The following is a 21,749-nucleotide window of genomic DNA, read 5'->3' on the forward strand; positions in this document are numbered from 1 at the left end:
ATGAGCTGCTGGACTTGTTGATATAAAATTAGATAACTGAACAAGTGTATTAAGCTCTCTTGTCTGTAAAAAATAATTATAATGAAGGTGATCAGTACTGTTCTCATATTAACATTTCTTGGAAGACAGAGGTCACAACTCATTGTGAACATCTAAGCCGTTTCAAAAACACTTTGAGGTTATTGGTACATGATCACTTCTAATAATTAATTTCTCTAAGCGCTTCCATCTGGAAGGTTCCACCTCTAATCTTCAATTCGCTCTAATCAAATCAATATTCTTATGGTCAACGTTGATGTTTGTACTATCGCAAATACCCAAACTGCTGAGTAACCCACTATACAATTTGTGATCACTTTTTCCGTATTTTGTAAAGTAAACAAAACCCTAGTAATTCGAGACGAATGAGAATACTTACATTTTTATGTACTCGATGTACTCGATAGTGCAGGGAGAAAAAACCGCCATAATCTGAGAACGCGCGCTGTTGCAAAATGGTTTATATTTGTGAAGAAACTATTTGAATTGTTGAGTCGCGAATTTTATCTTGTTTTATTTGTTTTGTATTGTAAATGAGATAAGTTGGATTAAATTTTGATTAACAAGTATTCCAATTTTATTTTCGGACTTTTCTAGTGGTTCTTCACAGATTTGGATTAAGTCACGCTACACTGCAACTAGCATACTCTCAATCCAACCTACGATATCCGTTCAGTCGACTAAACATAAGTTTTCCTTATATAATATAACCAGTCAGTTTTGTCTGGAGACGAAAAATGGGCCTTTTATAATAATCCAAAATTGTATCGAATAAACCATTCTTTGATCAAAACGTATAATGAAAATTGTCATTCTGGACCGATTTCCATTCACATATTACTCAAAAATCAATCAATTTTTAATAATAAGCATTGAATATTTGACACAATGTTGTAGAGAACGAAGGTGATTGTTTATTCATTTGAAATGAAACCAAAAATGTAAATTTTTGTACATCGCCAATAAGAGCGTACCAGTTCAGTTTTATTTTGAAATAGTTGAGTTATTTGATCCAATTTCAAAAGTTTTTTCTTTTCTCTCACCAACTAATAAAATTTCTGGATAATTCCATTATCTATAATATTCAAAATAGATGTTATATGACCTTAAGCCCTTAGGATACCAACAAGATATTTTCAAAAGTTAATTCTTGTGATATTTGACCTGTTCAACACCCAAACACGAGTTTTAAGACAAATGTCAAAATTAAGATCTACTCTTATTTCGCAAGAAGCTCTTGTTTTGAACTTCCATCAATAATTATTATATGTAAAACCTTGATAATATGTAGTATCACTTTTAAATGTGAAACTTTGTTTGATGTTATATACAGATATATATACAGATATATATATATATATATATATATATATGTATATATATATATATATATATATATATTTTCTTATACGACATATCGTTAAATAGAATTCTATAGATTCGGAATTCATCAAGATATACTCAATCTAATCCTGAAGTTTATGTTGGTTACAAAATTTGGGGTAAACCAAAACTTCAATCAAAACTTCAGTCATGGCTAATTTTAATGGGTTATAAAATGAAACTACAACATAAAATATATATTTATTATTATGGCAAGTAAATTTATAGCCACTTAATAAGTACAACCAATTTGAATGTAATAAACATAAATCTAACTTTTCTAACCGTGTTACGTATGCTCTCATTTTTTTATGCATTTTCACTAACATGTCAAATAGGGTTAGCTTTACATATCTTTCAGTTCTTAATCGGCTTTTCTATTTCTTTCTTCTTCAGTATTAACTTTTATTCTCTTCTTTATAAAATTATTATCACCACAATGCATGATTAATTCAAATACGCCTCTAAGATGTGAACTATGATGACGTTGAATGAATGTTATAGAAATGCCAACAAAGGCAAGAAGTACAGCAGGATGTACAAAAAAATCGTAATTTTATTATTTTCTTGGTGATCCAAAAATCTGAGCTATTCTGTCAATTTTCTTACTATTTTCCTATAATTTTCCTCATGTTAGAAAAACATATATCAAAGATTTTACGACTTATACATATAAAAAATTTTTAGCTCATTGTGAAATAGTGAAAGAGGAGTAGGAGTCTCGTTTTATCAGGTTTTGTATATGTGCTGCATTGCTCGGTATTGGTCTTGGTCTTGCGGATATAAAGTTGGCTTTGATCTTGATTTTTCCACAAGACCAAGATTAAAACCACATGATCGAGGCTAGTCGCACTCATCACTACAAATGACCAAACTTCGTAAATTGATTGGAAAATCCCTCATCGGCAGAAACAGAATTGTGAACATAGGAAGAATATGCAAGAGAAAAAACATTAATGTCTAGGTGCTAGATCGAAAAAAGGATGAATAATGAGCATATCAATAGATTTGAAGATAGAGTTAGAATCGTACTCAGCATTGCTGGAAGAATAAGGAGAAGAGGATGGTTGCTATGAATACTGTATCAATAATCTTGCTTTGATTCTTCACGAGACGTTTACTGATGTCTTCAACTCTCAAATTTTCCATATTTCTACAATATTTCACCTCTGTTTCCATGCTCGTAAAAATTATGTGAACAATTTGAGGACGTATGGTTTGCAGATTCTATGTTTGTTCGTATATAATATTTTCAATTTCATGTGTTTCCTTTTGCTACTATTCTATTGTCTCTTTTTATCTTCTGAAACACTTGACGAAAAAGAACTGGGGGTAGCATACCGTTCTGTTCTCATTTGATCGATTCTGAGAATGTTTGACCGTTCTATGCTATTTACCTTTCTATCAATTTCAGTGCTATTCTTGTCATCTTTTTAGGTATACCTTGGTCTATTAATAATACGTGAAATTAACTTTTCTAAATAGAAAGTTGACTCAGAAGAGGTGATAGATGCTTAGGAAAACTAGCTTCATGATTTTCCACACGTATTCTCATATACATCAAATAATAGGAATGACAAAACATAATTATACTCTCCAAAATAAGTTATTGAATAGTAGCATGTTTTTGAAATCATCAATAGACACATAATTTGTATATTGAAGCACTGACTGAATCTTACAATTATTTTAGTTAAAGTACAAGCGCTCATAGCCGATAAAAAATTTGACATGGAACTATACAGTTATTTTTATCAGACATATTGTCGTTGCCAGCAATTTACCTCCTGAATTGGTAGTAATTTTGAGTTTCTCCCAAATATCACCTACGGATGAAATGGGATGACCTCGTTTGTAATTTCTTGTAAATAAAACAAACGTATCACCTTATTAAAGCAGTATTCTTATTCTCTGTACTTCCATACTGTGACAAAATGAGTCTGCGTTTAATTTTATGTACAAGTTGTTTTATTGTCGACTGTCTGACTCTAGTGGAAAGTTTGTTGTCCACAAGTGGGTACTTTTCAATTTATGATCTTGCTTGTATATTTTCATACTAAAGAAAAGCAATTATTAATCAAGTTAATTATATGGATATGGTAAGATCTAAGGTGCTTACAATAGAAGGTTTGGATAAAGAGATAGATGTGGAAATAGTCGTGAGACAGGGATATCTACTATCTACAATGATATTTAATGTAGCTCTCGACGAAGCAATAATAGAGACTGCAGTCAAAACGACACTTTCACAAATATCCCTGGAATAAGTAGCATATGCAGATGATAGAGCACTAATGACAAGAAATAATGAAGCACTAGGAAAAGCGAGAATCAGGATTGTAGGAAAAGTGAAATAGAGAATCGAGAACAAAAGAAATAGTACTAAACTTTAGAAAAAAGTAACGAATGTACTCCATGGACTGTCATGTGACAACAGTCAAGAAAACAGAAGAGGAGTATTCTGAATCATAATACAAAATATCAATATGGCAACAATGAGAAACAAAATAGAAAGTTCGAATTATATGAGGTGTCTACAAGTCACAAGAACCGACAAGATAAAAGCAGAAATATAATAACGATAGATGGTGATAGAATGCTCTTTAACAAGTAAAATAGAAAACAGAGCACAAGAATGGTGTATTCACGTCCAATATACAAGGTGGCCAAAATGAATACCAGAATGGAAGCTTCCAGGGAGATGACGTAGAGATTAACCAACTCTAAGATGGGAGACAAACATTAGACATGCGATAACAGATAAAGACCTGAGACTTTATCTGTTATCGCATGTGGGGAATTGGAATTTAAAGGAACTGTGAAGAATAAGAACAGCGAACTAATAATCGAAAATGCTGGAGAAAAATACATAAACACTGTCTGAAAACATTGTCTCAAATATTTTACCGTGTAAGAAGATTTCTTTTTGTTATAGAATCAATCAAGCCTTAATTCTTTAGTCAAATAACGTAAAATTCGATTCAATTACTGGCGATTTAGTGATGAAATAAATCTTAGGAAATTTGAAGTGAAGTTTCTCCTTGCAAATCAATCCCATATGTTTAACATTAAACTGATATTAATAAAAAAGTTTTACACGAAATCATTCCACGCATACTTATAATAAACTTAAATTTAACATAAATCTTTCAAGATTCCAGCTGAATTTTGTAACACAACTTAAAAACTGGTAATAAATCTCCAAAGTAATCGATACATCAGCTGTTACGAGTTAATAAATCGTGAAAGACAGACATGGGTTGAACCGTGTGGATTTATGAAGCTGAAGTAACACAATTAACGAGAAATTTTTATTGACTATCGAGGAAAATTTCCTATGAAAATGTTTAATACCTTTTGGTTGTAGTTTACACGCTGAATACCAAATTATATTACATCTTCTTTACACTTGAGTGAGGTATAGTCAAGTGATCTTGCTGAGTATCTATACTGCAATTTATGGAGAATAATATAGGGTTAACCTCTTGCAGCAAGTCATAGGCAACGAGGCAATAGCCGGACAAAGTGCAGAGACTAGAGAAAATTTGCATTACTGGAGACATAATGACTTGTTCACTAGTAGGAACGGAGCTTCAACAAGAACATAACTCCATTAAATATTGCCATAAAGAGACATCCTAATAAATTTATTATCAGAACGGTCAAAGTCTGAAGAATGAACTCAGAAGAATGGGAGGTGGGAATCCTTTTTCTAGAATTCCCAAGGATATTTTACAAAGCGGGTAAATATAACTTTTCAGCTTCATTGAGTTACGAATAAAAGGGGAATGGAAATTCTCCTTCTCCCTCTCCTCCTTTTCAGTATCGCTCATTGACAAAAAGAAGTGAAGCAATCACACTAAAACTGCAATAGGATCGTGGAAAAAAGTGAATAGGGAAAGAATCAAATACCCTGAATCAATAGGAATACACTTCAGCACCTTTCAAGGAAAAGTTGACCATTGAAAGATGCACACAAATCAACTTATATAGGCAGAGCAGGGCGAAAATTCAATTATCGGTCCTTGTAGTGTGATATAGTATTATATCACAGTCAAGCGGCTTTAACAGCTCACAAATAATCAAGTCAAAGTTCGACATGGAATGTCTAGAGATACAATGAACTGAGAAAAAATATACAAATCCTCAGTTGGGCACTCGAATATGGGTATATATCCGCTATTAGACTTTCGAGACTATGACCACAAAGGATCTACAAATGAATCTCCGAAGTAGATAAACTAGGATGAACCACCATCAGTTCATTGAACATGAGATTTCAAACGAATAAACCCTGTTGAGTAGAGAATACCTGGATATTCGGGTGGGGAGACTTTGAAAAACGAGAATCAACCTTCATAGAAAAGCATCTAGGATTAGATGGAGAATGCAGAACTATAGATTTTTGGGCGCAGTCCTCATGAGAACCACTCAGATTTTCAATCTAAATGGATTCTTGTTTTCATTGTAGAGCAAAAAATAATCTATTTTGGTTGAATTTATCTTTGCAGAACCAAGTGCCTCTCACTACTTTCTGGTCAGATTATGTGTAGCAAGTAGTGAAGGTATTTATAATCATTTTAATTTTATTGGGTAGCTTCATTTTTTTAACTACATGAAATCATAACTTTATGAATGCTGTACATCTGGTATTCTTCATTTATAATTTGAAATAGTGTCCTTTGCTCACAACTTTGAAACGACATCCGTTCTTGCTTTCTAGCAATGCTTCACTTATATTTCGTTACTATCTCCTATATAAATTGCGGCTTGAATCGTATTGTATATTTCTTCTGTCATTTCTCTGGAATATATTTAGATAATTTTTCCAGATTCTCTTGATACAAATTTGAAATTCGATATAGATCAAACAGAAATATTGCTAGTAGATACTGGATAGTTTGATTTTGGAAAATATATTTTACATTGCCTATATATATTTGAGCGTAAAAGGTCAAGTTTATAATGTTTGATTAATTTATTTCACGAGAGGTAAGTCAATTTCATGGAAAATGTAAACTGAATAGAACAAATTCTCTCAATATTTCTTAGAAATATGAACCGACAACCTCTTGAAGTGACCTGGAAATATGTCTCGATAAGTGAGCAGGTAATCTATTTGGCATTTGATATCAAACCTCGCTTGATGAGTATACTCAAGTTCGAAGAACCGAATTGACAGCTGTATATTTCCCATTATGAATATATCGTTTAGGTTGGAATCAGATTCTATTCAAATAATGTTTTATTATCTTATTAACATGTAGAGTTAACTATTGATATCGAAACTACTAAATTTCACAAAAAGAACTTGTGCTATTACTAAGGATTTATTCACTATCAACTCAAATGTTACAGTAACAATCACAAAATCAAAATAATTTTGAAGAGAGAAGAGGAAATTAAACATGGTCATAAAAAACCTTATTTGTGGTATTATATTTTTAAATATGCCGTCGCTTTGGAAGAAGACTATGATATCTCAAAAAACCTCATTTTTCAGTAGAGCTATTGGAAGTTTCTAGTGATCAGTTTTTGGGTATCACATATTAAAAAATTTGCTGTTACCATTAAGGTTTATGGAAACTAACTACTTAGTGGCGTTCGTGACATAAAATTCTAGTAATTAATCATTTTTTATTGCCCTTTTCTAGATATTATAGTAATTTAAAAAACTAAATTTAACTTTGGACTTAGTTACTTTGATCTTGACATGAGTGGATTTGGGAAAAATACACCCAAACAATTTAAATAATAGACACAAAAAAATGAAAAATATTGACAGACGTAGTTTTCTAGAAATAATAATAAAGTAGATAGTCTGGGTTCTAAGTTCATTGAAATATTAAAATTTATTGACTATACCAATTAATATTTTTGATCAAAAATAAAATAAGTCAATTAATACTATGAAAAATAATACTGACTTTTTTTCGAGATAAAATGTTTTTCTTGCAAACTCCATGGCAAGAGTATGGAAGCTGCATTTGAAAACTGTTCAATAGAAATCGATTCCTATTAATGTCAATTATTCATTCAACTGAACTCAATGAGGACAATCAAAATATGGCATTGGTTTTGCAAAATATTAGTTGATTAGGTGATTATTATGACAGTTTGAATTTATTTGAAAATGATGAACTTTTCATTGGATATAACAAGATATTCTTGTATTAGTTGGAAATCCGAGAAAAACGGAGAATGCTTAGGAGAATATTTTAGCTAAATATGGAAATAGGGATAGCTGGAAAATATGACCTCATAATTGAGCATTGATGGAGGACATAATTCTCAAAGTTAAGCTTTGACAAGTTTCTTACAAATCTGGGGAGTAAAAAATGATAGAGAAATTTTTAGTTGTTGAAAAGGTCGGGAGTCGATGTGACCATAATGTTAAACTTTTTCCAATATTCTTGTGAATATGTTAAATTATAGTGAGGAATAGCACGACGATCTAAAAGTGATTAAAAAATGCTATGATAGAAGATCAGAACGTTGCATAATGGAAATTTACTGGAAATAAATTGTCACAAAAATATATAATTGCTCTAATTTCAAAATTTTTCTCTTATTATATAAGGTTTATTTGTAGTAGTAGATATTAAAACAAAACAATCAGTCAGTTTATAGGGAAAATATATTATATTTTTGTTTTTTTCTTTTCACTATTATCACTATGATAATTAAAACGAAGCTCAAATAAACCAGATTAATATACGTCTCGAAAAAACCCAATAGTTCAATAAACTTTGGGTTTGGGGTAAACATTTACTATAAATAAATTCCAACCTAGGGATTATCCGGAATTTTAGCATTCCATACTGGTTGATACAGTTTGTCTCAGAAAGATTTTGAAATTTGCGAATGGAAGTCGTATGGGAATTATATATATCACAAATCTGATCATAATGCGTTTAAAAAGATCATTTGTCAGTCAGATCATTTGTCTGTTACCATTATCAAATCATCTTATTATTAATTTCAACTTATTTATTGGAGTGAATCAATCTTTTTTTTCCTATTTTGATAATATATTGAGGTAGATATGTTTCAGGAAAGAGGAAATTAATTGATGGTATTCTAGATAAGTCAGAATGTTTCTAACCAGTTATCTAATTGAATCCAATTATTTATTATTTTATTCTATTTTCTACACTTATTAACTATTATCAATATATCAGTTACAAATAACAATTTTTCTCGTAGAAAAGTCGCCGGCAAAGAAAAAACAACTCTTTCAGAACGTTCGAGGAGCTGGTACAACACCAAAAAAAGCAGCTGTTCAGGAACGAGCAAACATGGCAGGAAATGAATCTCCTCTCAAGGATCTCACTCATCCGGCATACAACGAACACTTGAAATCTCACAATGCTGTTAGCTTCAAGCTTATTCGTACTGGTAAGTAAGTAATAAGTGATAAGGTTTAATAGTTCGAATATTCAACAAATAAAATTAAAGTTAAGCGATTTCATATAAAGATTACCAATTACGTTGATATCTTCGATGATATTTGTTAAATTTTTCATTATTTCCACAAATGATCATTTTTGATTGAAGTTAATATTTTCTTCATAATAAATAACTTAAATATAAACTATTATGATTCCCATAATAATAATTTTAGTAGATGTTTCAATAAATTTAATGCACTAATAAAAATTAGAGGTGACTGCAAATTGAATAAGCAAGTGAATATGAATATTTTTTAGAACTTACGTCACCTTCTTGAAAATGCAATCGAAATGATCCTCATCTATGTTAAATGTGCCAAGGTAATCCGTATCAGAAAAACCAAAAAAGAGATAATATTTATGAATGCTTCATACAATTTTTGAATTTTTTGAGATAAAATATGACGATGTTACACAATTTGTCTCAAATTATCTTTAACAATTATGATCAATTTACACTCCTGATGCACCAATATGTTGTAGGAATGTTTCTAGAATAGGTACCGTGTTCTATTGAAAAAAAAGTTTATTGGAAATATCAGAAAGCTTGCACTTTAATTTTATGTTAAACATAATTTGTACCAATATCAATGTAGCATTGTTCAATTATCTTTCACTCTCACGACGTTCAAATCTATCAGCAGTACCCCTCTTCTGTTCCAAACAACTTTCACATAATTTTTAAGGCTAAAATTGTTGCTTCTAGCTCACATTTGCTGGATCTTGTCTCTAGTATTATTTTGATTCTTCAGTGTACCACAAAATTAAAGTGGATGTACTGCTTAGTTTCAAGCATTGATGTCAGTATTTTCGATTCATGATGAGCACAATTCATACAGAACACTTGAAAAAACTCTTCAGATAATGACGAAATCGTGAAGCGTTTGTTCCCACAGATTTTTCGGTAATTTTGTTTTACCAAATTTTGTTTTACATAATCACAGTCACTACCTTTCTCATTGTAGACATTGAATGCTCTAACTCACGAAATATTTTATAACTTTATTTTCCGTCAATTGCACAGATCGTTTTAACTCCTTCGTCAGATAACATACGGTACGGTCGGGACAACAGTCGCAAATAACCATATGATACTTACAAACCACGCCTCGTATATGGAGGAGGGTAAAGGAAACCGCATAGTAAACTCAGGGTGAGTTTCATCATTATAAAATTATTGCAAACGTGAATGAGGTATAAAGAGGACTCGAAAGTGTCTGTTTGCCGATCGTTTGTTTTTTCTTTTGTTGAATAATTAGTTTGTGTATTCTATACCTTGATGTTCGTTATAATTATTTAATAATAACTACAAAATGTGCTGGTACTTTTTTATTTCTGAATACGATATGAAATAACCTCTTGTAAATCCAGACAATTGAAATATGAAGAATTTGAACAGCAAATGGTAACAGTATTCGGAAAAACATAGAATGTAAGATGGAAATAATCGATAATTTTGAAAAGATTTCATATATGGTTGAGTCTGAATAAGTAGATGCAAAATAAAAATATCTATGTTGAGAATAAACTGAGATTATGATTTAAAAAACTTCTTGGAATTTTCAAATTTATTTTATATTCACAAGCCTTAATCTTAACGGTACTTCATATAAGAGGATGGTTCCAGAAGTACTTGCCTAACAAAAAAATGTGGGAAAAAACATATATATTTTTCAATTTTTCCTTTTAGCTCCATATGTTTTCCCAGTGATGTTCAATAAGTTCAACTCCCTTTTTATAATTAGTATCGTCAAGCTCCTTAGAATAGCCTTTAACTGCTGACATCACATCTCCTTGTTAGAAAATTTTTGACCACTGAGCCATTTTTTCACTTCTGGGAACAGAAAATAACTCGAGGAAACTAAATCTGGTGAATAGGGTGAATGAGGTAGCAAACTCTAATCTATTAATTTTGGCAATTGTAATAGTGAGTGAGTGAGCTGGTGTACTGTCTTGATGAAAAAACACTTTCTTCTTAGCCAAATGCTGCAATTTTTGTTTGATTTCTTCGCTCAAACGATGCAATAAGTTTGAATAATACTCACGTTGATAGTTTCTCCTTCTTCAATTATCCCACGCGGATACCAAAAACAAATACTGTTTCGGTCTTTATCAAAATATGATTAGACATTGACAAGTTACATAATTATATTAATCGATACCTACAACATGAGATCCGAAATAAAAATCCGTTTTTCCTCAATTGTTGAATCTCAAAAATAGGTAGCAGCCATCAATTGAACTATCCGTAGCTGCATTAGAATTTATAAAATAGAACTGAGTTTTAAACAAATTGTTTATATGTTTTTGTGTGTTCGAGATTTTAGTTTACTGAATTGACATTTTTCACTCATGTCATAATTTTTTTCCTCAAAAAAGATAACAACTGAAAAAATGTATCCACAGAAATAGAGAAACATTCTTGATGTGTTACATTGCATAAATTGAATTTGAAGACGCTTTATCCGTTATGTCAGATGTTTTATTGTATCTAGTGCACCCTTAATATTTTTAAAATAAATTAAACGCGTTGAATTTTATTTCTCTAGCCTTTCCCTTATAATAGCACCCTTTTCTCAACTCATATTTTTAAGACTTGTCTCTTGCTAAGCTTCTGACAATAGTAATTGAGCGTAGTACGTCAAATTTCACTTTTTCATAGTTCTGTAATAATTAGTGACCTTAGAAAATTATGCTATACAAATGTGGTGTTGTTTGTTATTAAAGGGACGTGTATGAAATCAGAAATAATTTTACTCGTCTCTCTTCTGCAAATCTATCATAACACAAAATAAATGTGGCTTGATTTCCATTTCACCAGACAATTGTTCGGATCCTACTATCGATTTGCTTTTCCTAACTGAAACCGTTTGAGTCCTTGTATACTTTAAAAGCAGTTCATTGTTGTATCATAGTTTTTCTAGATGTAACATGGAAACTCGCAAACATTAATCAACAGCAAATGGAATTTTGATTTTGGTTGAAATAAATCTCGATAAAATAACTAGTATCTGAATATAGAGTATGCTGATAATCGAGTTAATACCCTGAAACAAAAAACTATTATCCTTAGTCATAGAAATAGAAAAAAAAATGAATTCACTATTAATCGCTCTCTTTATTTATGCACTTTTTACAGTTAAAAAATGTTTTTTAAATGCTTCTACTGTTTCTTCAGATGATGACAATCGATATCCACGTAGTTTCTTTCTAATTAGATCCAAATCTAGCCTATTGCAGAAGAAGCTTTTGTTTCATTACAGCAATGAATCTGTCCATTTGTCCGATTTTGTGTGAGGAGCAATTAACCAAACCCTGTTACGATTTATTGCCTTATCCTTCATATTCACCTTTTTTTGTTACTCTGGCGTCAAATTGCCCTCGTAAGTGTACAATTACGTAGGGGTTGTTCATTATTTTATAAGCATTACAGCTTAGAGGGACGAATATTATCAATGTTACATATGAACCTTCATTTTACATTGAAAATGTGTTAGTGTTAGTATGAATTTGGAGTTCTGTTAATTTCTCTAGCTATCCAAAGCACTGCCTTACATGATTTTTATTTTTATATTACTAATACTGTCCAAATAATAGAGAAAAATAATCTTCATAATACGTTCCACTCTACAATATGTTCTCAAGATTCTTTTTTGCTCCGACTAGTATTGAATTGGTATTTATGAGCAAGAAGGTTTTATATATTACATCTATTTTCTAATTCAGTTTAAACTTGAGTATTCAAGTGAATGGTTCTGCGTGGTTCAAAAATGTTTTTAACTACAAAAATGTGACATCATACGCACTGCAGTTGCAAAATTTGTCGTAACAGGCTTTGTTATATTTATGATGGTCAATATAAATAATGAACTCCCTATGTTTTCTGTGTCATCTCTAATATGTCAGATCAGTGGATGAGAGTGAATAAAAGAAATATGCATTTCGCGGTCCAATAGTATGGAGCGAAACCACCAAACGACTTTTAGGCGATCTAGAGATGACCAAAAACTCAGAGCATAGAGGAAATATCACTGACCTGACTCTGTTTCACTGAGTTACTACCATAGCAGGTGCTCTTCCGAACTATCCACAAAATCTCATCTGAAGCAGTGTCTACAGACGTGGCTCATGAACCCCGAGTTCACCTGCAGACGTCCTGAACGCCAATTAATCGAGACTCCTATCTTCGGAGAATTGTAAGTCTGTGGAATCAGCTACTAACGCACATCTATACCGGATGTATCTCCATATGGAAGACACTACTACTCAAATGTTCAATTTTGATGATCGCTTTTTTTTGTAAGACAAAGACTGAAGATTAATCTAAAAAGTGGGAAGCGTTAGATTTGATAACCAAATTTCCAAGCTAAATAAGATCTGTTCTTCAAAATGTAGGATAACCACTACCAACGACGCCTTTCGATTGGCAATATATCGTTTTAGGAAATAATTGACATAATAACAGTTGCCAGGACTAAATCTATTGTACACATACTCACCCCACTGTCTACATTACCACAACAATATTTAAAATTACACACTGTCTGACGCGCGTTTCGATAACCACGTTATCGTCTTCAGAGACTACAGGTAAACTGAGTTTATGCGCATTAAACAGAATGAGTGTTGGTGCTGTCGTAGTATAAATAGTCTACGAAGTACAGTACTCTAGTCCAAAGAACAGTCTACTGACTCTAAATTCGTGGTTCTAGAAACAGTCAAAACTTCCGTGATCCAGTCCTGAACAATGGAACTTACACGCCAAATAAATGAAAATTATAACATTAAAGAAAAGAACGCGATACTGCGTTTTCCACATTCTACAATAATGAAGATTCGTGCTTTTACCACGATGATTTAATACAGAAACTGACATCTAGCATTCTCCTTGTGAATGGCAGATATATGGTAATTCAAAAGTTTAGTGATTTTAGTGGAATTTTAGGAAGGTGAATTTGGCCTTGAGGACTTGATTTCCAGTATTAAGTACGTGCCTCTTATAGACCCCAAATATATCTTTTCGCTTCACCTTAAACTACTGCTAAAGAAAAACTTTGTGATGGAGGATGAAGTGAGTGAAGGATTTGAATAACTAAGGCAATTTTGTTCCCAGGTAAGGGACGATAAGTGAGAGGAAGATATTTGTATTTGGTCACTACTTAGACAGTTAGTGGGCGATAATAATTTTATAGAAAGATTCAGCACAGGGGAACTTAGGGCTTGGACGTTATTCGTTAGTGTCGTGATGGGAGGTTTTGGGTAACCACACGGCTGCAAACTACAAATAGCTGGTTCTTGACTGCAAAAAAATGTCATCGAAAAAATAATTTTTGTCATTTCATGAATCATTTTATTGTTATAATGTTATATTGTTTAATTTGTTATATATTCAATATTAATTATACAAATATAGTCGATGCAAAAAGCTTAAAATAAAACCTGTAACGTTATTTTTTAAATAAGTGTGGAATGTGATTTGTATATGATTTCCTAATGTAACAACAAAAATATGGTAACAAAAAAACGTGTAACAGCTTTTATCTGACAAGGTTCATTCTACTGAAGTATGTTATACAGCTTAATGTTACTTAATATCACTGACTCAAAACTTTATGTTCATCTTCTCAAAAATTTATTTGTTTATAATCACCTCATTTGTACTCTACAGTATCGATCTAATCCTGAATCCAACAATTTGTTTTCGGATGTCCTTATGGAAGCACGAGGGATAATTGATCATCGTAAATGTATTTTTATTTTCTAGTTTATATCTTCTCTCCATTTATTGAGGTATTCATCAGACAAACACGTCAATTAACAAATTAACAGAAATTCCTCTCAAATTATCCAGTTAAGTATCTGCTTTCACTGATGGATGATATAAAGGGTGGATTTAATGAGTAAAATGGATTGTAAATGTTAGCCGTGTAATCAAACCATTTTTTTGTAATAAGATATGGAAGAAGATAATTACTTCGATGTTTCATTTGACGATAATGCTCTTTCAGGATTTCAATAGAGTTAAAAGTAGACAAAGAAGAAACAAAAAAAGTTCGAGCTACAGCAACTGAAGAAATGTTTTACAATATTATGAAAAGATCAAACTGAGACTGTGTCAATCGACGTACAGGGCAAGCATACTCCATTAATGAGTTTGCTAAAGAATATACTGATTAGTTTTTAAACAATTCCAGAGAAGAAGTTGAAAAGTAAAGTCAACTGGGTTTTCCGAAAATATTAGAAGTGTCAAGTTAAGAAACACCAAATAGAAATAACGAAATTAGAAATGTCAACAGCAGTAACCTCAAAAACAATCACGTGCCTAACGTGATTTGATCCGGCGTTCGTGTGCAACAGTTCAAGGTCATATTAAAATTGTGGACGTATTTTATTTATTTTGAGTTAACATAAAGTTAATTTAAGTTTATTAAAGACGCAAAGTAAGATATTACTACAGGAAATACGAGATATGAATGAATTTCAACAATTAATAGTGAGAGTCATGTTGTCATAGGAAACTCTTATATTTTTGGCGAACTGTTGAAGTAGTTTCAAGAGAATATTCAGATTTGAATATTTTTGATCACCCTCTTGTATTTTAAGATCGATATATGGCTTCACACTTGTTTTTATAAACAGAGAGTTCTATCTATAAAGCCGATTAGGTAGAAAAAATATTACACCCTCATTCGGGCAGGGATGAAAGTACGTACGTACTTTCGACCGAGGTATGAAAAAAGTCATATACTTAAAAGAACCAAAAGTTGAAAGCTTCAGGCATCATGACGCGCAGAGCCAAAAATTCAACTCTCGACCCTTGTAGGGTAACTTCCTATTTTTGAGAGGTCGTTGAAATGCCTTATTGTATCATCAAAGCTGTCATGTTTCAGGTTAAGAATATGGATGAAATTAATTAAATCAGTTAGGAAAATAAACGACTAATATTCATTATATTCATAAATTTTTGTCAATAAATATTAACATCGAATGATTTGCTTTTCGCTACCAGTGAGATATTCTCTAGCTCTGTTTTACTTCAGAGTTTGGTCCTATTTTTAATTCGTATTCAATGAAAAATATAGTCTATAATACCCTATTACATACATCAGGTGATGCTCAAGCAGGCAAGTACATCCTTGCCTGAAACTGTTTTATTTGGTATTTTTGACACGATATATATTTTAGAAAAATTAATTTTACATATCCAAGTATAGTGAAGCTGAATTTGATGTCCATACAAAATTATTATTTGGCTCTGAACAACTAAAGTTCCTTGTTATAATCAAATGAATATCAAATACAAAATCTAAATCATCTTTATAGATGAATAAAAAATTACGGATCGAGATTTGTCATTGCACATAAACAATAATGACACGAAATACTTTTTTTTTAGAAGTAACAATAAACGCGATTAACGGATGTCCAATTTCGAGCTACATTTTTGGATTATGTTTGGACGTATGTGAGCTATAAAGGCATCAATTTTCATCATCCACATGTTAGAACAAAAAATCCTCACTGACCGCAACGCGAGCTCCGATTTCATTTATGGAGAAATATGTCTAATGATGCCATTACCGTGGTGTAAACAGCACCACATGATTTTTCTGGATTTAATAGCATTTTTAAGTCTTATGTGAAACAATGAACTTTTTATTTAGCGATTTGATTTATTAACAAACTCGTTAAACCAAAAGTGAACCTCATCACTAAAAACAAGTTTGTAAGGAAGAAATTTTCAAATAAGTCCAAATAAATGTTTGTGAAAGACTTATTTCAATGTATGTACCAATATATTACCAATGTTTGATACCCATACGTCTTAAATCGGTACTACACGATGTATCTAAAATTTGCGCCAATATTCGCGTTCCAACATACGGCTGAAGATTAGAAGGAAGTACTGAATACACAGTTTATATCACCACTACACCAACACTCACAATTACAATGTCTAACAGGGTAATTGTGAGTGTTGGTGTATTGATGATGTAAACAGTGTATTCAGTATGAATATCACCAATGGTTCCAGAAATTCCAACTTAATTAGAAGGAAGGCTAGTTGCATGGCTGCAATTATATGATGTATCCGATGTTTGCACCAATATTCAACTTCCAACGTTGGCTGAACATTGGACGAAAGCTGGAACCTTACCTAATCTTATATAAAAAAAATGAAAAAGTGGCAAAAAACTAATGAATATGATACAACAGATATAGAATCTTTTAAAATGCACTGAATGATGCTGGTAACTATTTTTTCATACAAAATACGCATTCGCACTCAAGAGGACAAGAAGTGTGTGTAATTGTTCAAGTATTGGTTTCAACTTCATTCAAACGTAGGGTACTTCTAATAGCACTGTTTATTGGGTTATGTAGTGAAATAACCCATTTAGCAGTTATTTAATATTATGGAAGTTATATCTTTTGAGATAGCCGAAAGCACTAATTTAGATATATATTAAATGTAACGAACATGACAAGTGAGGAAGACAGTCGTATGATTTTTAGTTTACAGAATATATTCAGCAAATCGATGAATCTAAATCTATGAATAACACAAAAAAATGTTGTAACTTTTTATTATTGTAAGCTCTTCTGCATGTTACTACAGTGTCCGTCTTTCGTGTCTCTATTATTTTTCAACAATTTTTTTAATTTTTCAAAAGAATCTCATTCATTTAACCAATATTTTTTCTTTTAAAAGCTTGTTATGGTATACTTACTATAACATACAAAAAATAATAATGATCCTAGCTCACTCCAATAGCAATCACGTTTGGATGGAACATTTCTTACTTCCCGCCAAACATATAGATTGGGAAGGTGTGACTTGCAGTCATTGCAGCGAAAAATAGGTTCTTACATCCGAATGTTTTTGCTGTGAAGCGATTAGCATGAAATTTTGGAATTAGGCTCATCTTACCCTTAACTTCAAAAGTGGAAATGACCTGAGCTCCTCCTGTTATTTTTAAGGGGTATAAACAACCCCTTAATGGAAAAATAGACATTTTACCGTTAGAAAACGTTTTTAATAATAAGAGGTGATAAAGTATTTTTTTATACAAATACCTCATAATAAAATCATTTTCAACCCCTTCAAAACCTTACAACCCTTGCAAACATCCGTAAATTTAAAAAATCACAAAAATTACTTTGGTAAAAAATACTCCCAACAAATGTGCTCAATTTAAAATTGTACTTTACATAATCTACCATTAAATTTGGTGGCAATTTAATCGTTTTGTCACTTAAATGTTTGAAAGAAACTGATCAAATTAATACAATAGTTTTGGGTCTCAATCACTGTGTACTTTCACTTTGCTCCAAATATTCACACTCCGAAATTTTCAGTTTACTAAGTAGAAAAAAAAACGATTAGTTTTTGGACCATAACTACTTCAATTTTGATGCTATCACAACTTATAAAAAACCATTTTAAAGGTAGTTAAACAAGCTTTTGTTTTAAATCGGTAAAGGGCTCGAGAGAGACTGTTATTGCGCTGCCGCGCGCTCTGTAATCAATCATATTTTTGTCAATTTTTGTGTGACAGAACGAAAATCTAAATTTCTTTCAAAAAAAGACCTACATTTTTTTCATTATACTTTTATACGTACCTATTAAAGTCAATTCTTGAGGAGAATACGATTAATTTCAATTCTGGTGGAAATGACACTTATGAAACTCTGTTTTTAAAAAAATCCATTTGGTGTTCCTCTTATTTGCTTTACAGCTCACTCATTTTACATGTAAAAGACTTTTAACGGTGCTCATTTTAAAGTATATTCCAAGCACTACAAAACCCTATTTCATTAGAATGCATAAAATGTATCTGCCCGCCGCTAGAAGGCATTGAATACCTCGATTAAATTTCAGACAAAATAAAAAATAACTTTGATTTTTAATATCTTGCTTATTATTGCACTTTATATACAACCAATTTGTTCAGTTTATTACTTGCTACAATGTTTGTTGTGATAAAATTTGTTAAAATACATATTTTTAGAGATATTTGCAAAAAACTGATGGAAAACGTGAACAAATTCCGAATTTTCAAATACCAATAACATGAAAAGTATTCGGTTTTTTGTAAAACCTAATAGAACATTTTTTTCACAAAATTGGATCATCCATCGATATCCGAGGTTATTTTGGAAAAAAATTCACACCACCGAGAAGGAGTGGTGGGTGAGTTCAGATCATTTTCACTTTTGAAGGTAAGGATAAGATGAGCCTAATTCCAAAATTTCATGCAAATCGGTTCACAGTAAAAAAATTCAGAGGAATAATGATTCAATGACTGCACTAAAATTCAGTAATCAGGATATATACGTATTTATGTAAAGCAGATTTTTGTTTTCAATAATAATAAGTAATGAAGAAAACTCTTAAAAAAATAATTTGAAAATTGGGTTTTGTAGATGAGAAAGGAATAAAAAGTTATTTTTGAACTCTTTCTGAATGTTGCCAGGAGCCGTATTGGTCCATTTTTGTTTTATACCCTACCCCTTTAGAGTTCTTGTAAATGACTAATCACATGTTTTCATGTTTTGGTATCATTATAACGACTTTTCTAGTGAGAATATTGACTTTTATGATTAAAGTTACTTACAGCTAGTTGACTGAGAAAACAACAGGAAAATTAAAAAGAAAAACAATAGTTATTGATAAAAAAAAACATTTAACTCAATAAAGCTAATTTCACATATCATTAAGGAAACAATACAGCTTCCTCCGTAATACTCATTCATCATCCTTCAGTCTGTAGAAACCAAATCACCGTTTAAAACTAACAATTGACGTTAGCATCGAACGTACTGGCCATTCTTAGTCGTTCGTAGCACGGCAACGACCAGCTACTAGCGACAGTTGTGGACAAATTCGTTTCCTTTCACCACGCAATTCATTTTCGGAAACGAAAAGTACTTGAGAACGAAACCGTTCTGGTATATTACTATTTATATAAAACAAATAAAATAAAAAAGCACAATAGTAAATAAATAAAATATAAAATATGAATGAAATTTCTATAAACAAAAACGTAGAAATAATGTAATGATTATAATGTAATAAATAATAATAAAAGACAGTCAGTATGAGCTGTCAGTATTTTCTCTTTCTATTATTCATTTTAATTATAAAATGAACAAGTGATTACGCAATATTCACATATATACCTAAATTTAAGGCGCTAGATAATGTTTCATAAGGTATGTAACAATAATTACAATGACATATAATATGAAATTCAACGTGACACATTGCTGATGATGATACTTTATGTTATGTAACGTTGAGATTTGTAAAAGATTTGATGCGATGAAATTTTATTTAATACATCCTACCACTTCCAAATATTTACTTGTAATTATTCTCGACAACATATTACGATTTATTCAATTTATATTACTTTTTGAATTATTACTGATTTCACAAATCATTTGAGTAGGATTGGGGTTTTCAAATGATTCACCTTGTGAGCAAAAATCTAAAAACTTTTCCATGGTTTCCAAATTTTTAACCGTTTGTTTGTATGTCTGTTCAGATATACACACAAAAAACGCTTCTAATTATTGCACTCGTACTATTTATACAAGAAATTTGTCTTTTATATAATTCATTTCATTAGACAAAATCATCATAAAAATATGTTCAATAAAAACTTTTCAATGAATGAGATTCTTTTTCTTTACTTAAACTTTAATTTTGCATGGTTTTTATTCCAAATTTTTCTTTGCAGGCCGAACATGATGATAACTGAAGGTGAATGTGGTGGTCCAATGACATGCAGAAGATAAAAAAATTGAATATCTGATAAAATTAGTAATATGTATATATTTAATAAGACATACTTTTTATATTGATATATACGTATATTTATCAAAATAAATACAAAATTTCTATGAAATTGTTTTACTGATAGAGTTTTATAATGAAAACAGTGAAAATCTCAATAATTCTTCAGAAACAGCTATTATTTTGATTTTTTCTTATTATTCACATTATTTGAATAATCTACATTATATTATTGTTGTGAAAATTTCTTTTCGTATATATTTTTTTAAAAAGCATTACATTCCTTAGACTAGCAAGGAAAATAGTTAATTATTATCCTCATTCAAAATCACATCAATTTTTAAACAAAAGTCTAACAATAGCTTTTTAGTTTTTTGTCATATTGTATAATAAACATCAGCATATTCACAACATGTTTGTTCCTAAAAAACTAGAAATACAAACTGATAATCGAATTGGTGACATAACCTAAATCAACGAAATCTTTCAATTAACCGTATTGGCAATTCAAAAAACAGGGGTACATGATTGAATTTCATTTGAATAAAGACAAGTACTAAGCAAATTTGAACCTTTGCACGACCAAAACCATAGGAATAAACAAATCTGTATCTGCTATCACAAGAAGCGGTTTCAAAAGCTATCAACAAACAACTATGTGAAACTTGAAAATATCTTTGTATACCATCACCGGTCTCCCTAATTCCCGTACTGAGGTACTGTCTCATTCAACTCGAAAGAAAGTAACTGAGACTGGATTCGAATTGATTACTGGTACACTGAAGCTCCGTAAACTGATGAATATCACGCAATATGCTCAATGTACAAGTGGCAAAAGAGAGAAGGAAACTCCGGGATGTTCAAGAAGACATCTTGAAAAGGAGCGTTGAGGAACACATTGAAATCAAAGAGACTAGATTCTTAGCTTAATACAGGAAATAGTTCGTCATGCTCCAGTCTATGAATTGTCTTTTATAAGACCCGGACATAATATCAGAGCTGGGTTCTAGTGCCAATCATAGGCGTACTGAATTATATTCTTTTTAATTTCAAATTATTGTTACTAAGAAAGT

General features: G+C 31.2%; 1 protein-coding gene across 13 annotated transcripts in view; it reads left to right on the forward strand.

Annotated features, from left to right (window-relative positions):
• The window catches only part of LOC130902399 (uncharacterized), a 215,283-nt gene that overhangs the window by 28,601 nt on the left and 164,933 nt on the right, over positions 1 to 21,749 (forward strand). For 12 of the 13 annotated variants that reach the window (XM_057814505.1, XM_057814507.1, XM_057814506.1 and 9 more), the window contains one exon: positions 8,629 to 8,820. In XM_057814505.1, coding sequence (XP_057670488.1) covers positions 8,629 to 8,820 — 192 coding nt within the window. The remainder of the gene's footprint in view (positions 1 to 8,628; positions 8,821 to 21,749) is intronic. The other variant, XM_057814516.1, reaches the window with a different exon arrangement.

The sequence above is a fragment of the Diorhabda carinulata genome, chromosome X (assembly GCF_026250575.1).
Source record: "Diorhabda carinulata isolate Delta chromosome X, icDioCari1.1, whole genome shotgun sequence".
In the NCBI taxonomy this organism is placed as follows: domain Eukaryota; kingdom Metazoa; phylum Arthropoda; class Insecta; order Coleoptera; family Chrysomelidae; genus Diorhabda; species Diorhabda carinulata.